At 51.5% G+C, this 2,500-nt stretch overlaps 1 protein-coding gene across 2 annotated transcripts in view; it reads left to right on the forward strand.

The window, feature by feature from the left end:
- Positions 1 to 1,471: 1,471 nt before the first annotated feature.
- Positions 1,472 to 2,500, forward strand: part of LOC122259850 (C-Maf-inducing protein) — a 122,500-nt gene continuing 121,471 nt past the window's right edge. For both annotated transcript variants that reach the window (XM_043026785.2, XM_043026786.2), the window contains exon 1: positions 1,472 to 2,500. This exon is cut by the window's right edge and continues 75 nt beyond it. In XM_043026785.2, the coding sequence (XP_042882719.1) occupies positions 1,595 to 2,500 (906 nt within the window). In that variant the 5' untranslated portion in view covers positions 1,472 to 1,594.

Genomic DNA, 2,500 nt, shown 5'->3' on the forward strand with positions numbered 1-2,500 from the left:
TGCCTATTCGCTCTCGCCTCTCGTCTGACGCCATAAAAATACTATCAAATTAGGTCGAAAAGAAGGAAAATCTCGAATGTTATCTGGTCCACCTCCGAAACCGACCCTCGCCAACGTGCAAATACCAAACAACGACTCAAGATAACGGGATGACTCGGCAAAAGCTTCAAGATTATTGCAAGTTGCTCCCTGGAAGAAATGCAAGGATTTGTGACCCAGGCATACCTTGGGTCAAGACAAGGGCGTCTCAGAGAAGGTAGATGGATGGAATTGACAAACAGAGTATCGGGAGTTGCACATTTGCATAAACTGATTTACTCCCTCATTGACAACTTCTCGCCGTTGGTCTGAACTTTGACATTATGACGTAGCAGTCTCCAAACCTTTATCTTTTCTTATAATATTATTTACTGCAAGATCTATTAGTTCACAATAACCGTAAACCATAGTAGTTTCCCGGTTACCAGTTATATTGTTTACCACGGCTATAAAACAAGTATTGTGTATAACAACTATTTGCAAGTGCGTTAGTAAATATATACAAGTCTATATCTATCTATATATAATATAATATTTCTATATCTATATCTATATATATATTATATTATTCAAATATACGTATACACACAAACACCCCACACACCCATCCAACACACACACCCACACACCACACACACCAACACACACACACAACGCACACGCACACACACCCACACTGACCCACACAACCACAACACACACACACACTACATATAACACATAGATATATAGTAAACATACAAACAACTAAGAAAATCTATCAAATATATATATATATATATATATATATATATATACATATATATATACATACATACATACACACACACATTTACATGGGACTATAAAGGCTCGTATATGATGTTTCTTTGTTGGATTCCTGAAATATTAACTTTTGTATATTAGACTTTGGAGAAAATTAGTCTAAGAAATATCATACGGGCCGATGAATATCAGCTGAAGCGAACGTCCGTGTGTTGAAATAAGAGAACGTAAAGATAACATCTACAGCGCTGTATGAAATGGCTATGTAATAGGAAGAGCGCATTTCGCTAATAGATGTACGTAAGAATAAATTAATAGAAGAGAATGTACGTATTTGGTATATATGCGGGTGTAAATTGCGTGCAATGCGGGTGCGCAGGTGCTGAAGTTAAACAAAGTAAGGCAAGTGTCATGTGCCGGAACAATAGAACATCGATTTAGTGCATCAACGAACTTTTTGTATGAATGGGAGTGATGGCGCAGCTGACAGCTCATGGGCCGCTCGGCCTCCATGACGGTGGTGGGGGATCTGGGTCAAGCATAAAGGTGAGGGACCACGGGGTTGCCCATGGGTAGAGAGGTTCCTGCGGTAGTGAGGAAGGAACGCCTCAGGAAGGGCTGGGGATGCGCGCGCAGAGGCTTTGCGCCGTCGCGACCGCTGGCATCCGAGAGCAGCCCGAGTCGTCAGTGATGGTAAAACCAGTGTAGCGCGCGGGCAGTGGTGTGTCTCGCTCGCGCAGGTAGTGGCCCAGTGATGCAGAGCGACCAGTGAGTTCAGTGCCTGAGCGATATGCTGCCCGCGCTGCAGGGGGGGCTCTACACCTCCCCTTCGCGCCCCCTTCCCTCTCCACCTACGATGGTAACATCGTCTAATGGGGTGCCAGCAGGTCCCCCGCCTCCCTCCCAGAGATCTCGTTATCAGCTGCAGTATTGCGACGCCTGCAACACAGCCTGTGTCTTCATGACAGGGCGCCGCCGTAAGTTCCAGGCGCGCTATGAGGGCTACGTGCTCCTCAAGCGGGTGTCGGCCCCCGCCTGCCGACCTAACCTGCCCTATGTCATGGCGGAGCGTCAAAACCCCTCGTACCACCGGCGGCACTCTTGCGGTGACGTCCTCGATGAAAATGGCGAGGCTCCCGCAGAGGCCCCACCCCCCCCTGCCCCCCAAATCTCGCCCTCGGTGTCGTATGGCAGGTCGATTTCCAACGGGGACTGGCGGCGCGACGACCCTCCGCCCACCTGGGGGAAAGTCGTCAATCTCGACGACCCAAGTCAGGTGGACCGCCGTCCCCCGACGCCCTCGAGCGAAGCCCCTACCCCCGCCCCGCCCGCAGTCAATGGCGCCCAGGAGCCGCAGGGCCGCAAGCCGCGACGACACTCTGCCATGATGGAGCGGCTCGCCTGCGGCCACCAGCGGCTGTGCCGAAAGAAGTCTCGGTCGCAGGACAACTTGGTGGGGCAGCGAGAGAGCGGGGGCGACGAGCCCCTTCGTCTGAACAACAGCGTGATCCCGCCCCCCGCGGCGCTCACCTCGGCCCTCTCGCGCTCCGAGGGCAGCATCCACAACGTGCACGCCGTCCTCTCCACCGTCCCCGTCAATGTGGATGATGTGGACGTGTGTGCGGGCGGTCTGAGGGCTGGTGAGCTCGCCCGGCTGCCCAAGCGCTTCCTCCATCGCGTGACGGGGGAGGTGGGG

The sequence above is a fragment of the Penaeus japonicus genome, unplaced genomic scaffold, assembly GCF_977035675.1.
Source record: "Penaeus japonicus unplaced genomic scaffold, GWHDUDI00000001_assembly GWHDUDI00000023, whole genome shotgun sequence".
In the NCBI taxonomy this organism is placed as follows: Eukaryota; Metazoa; Arthropoda; class Malacostraca; order Decapoda; family Penaeidae; genus Penaeus; species Penaeus japonicus.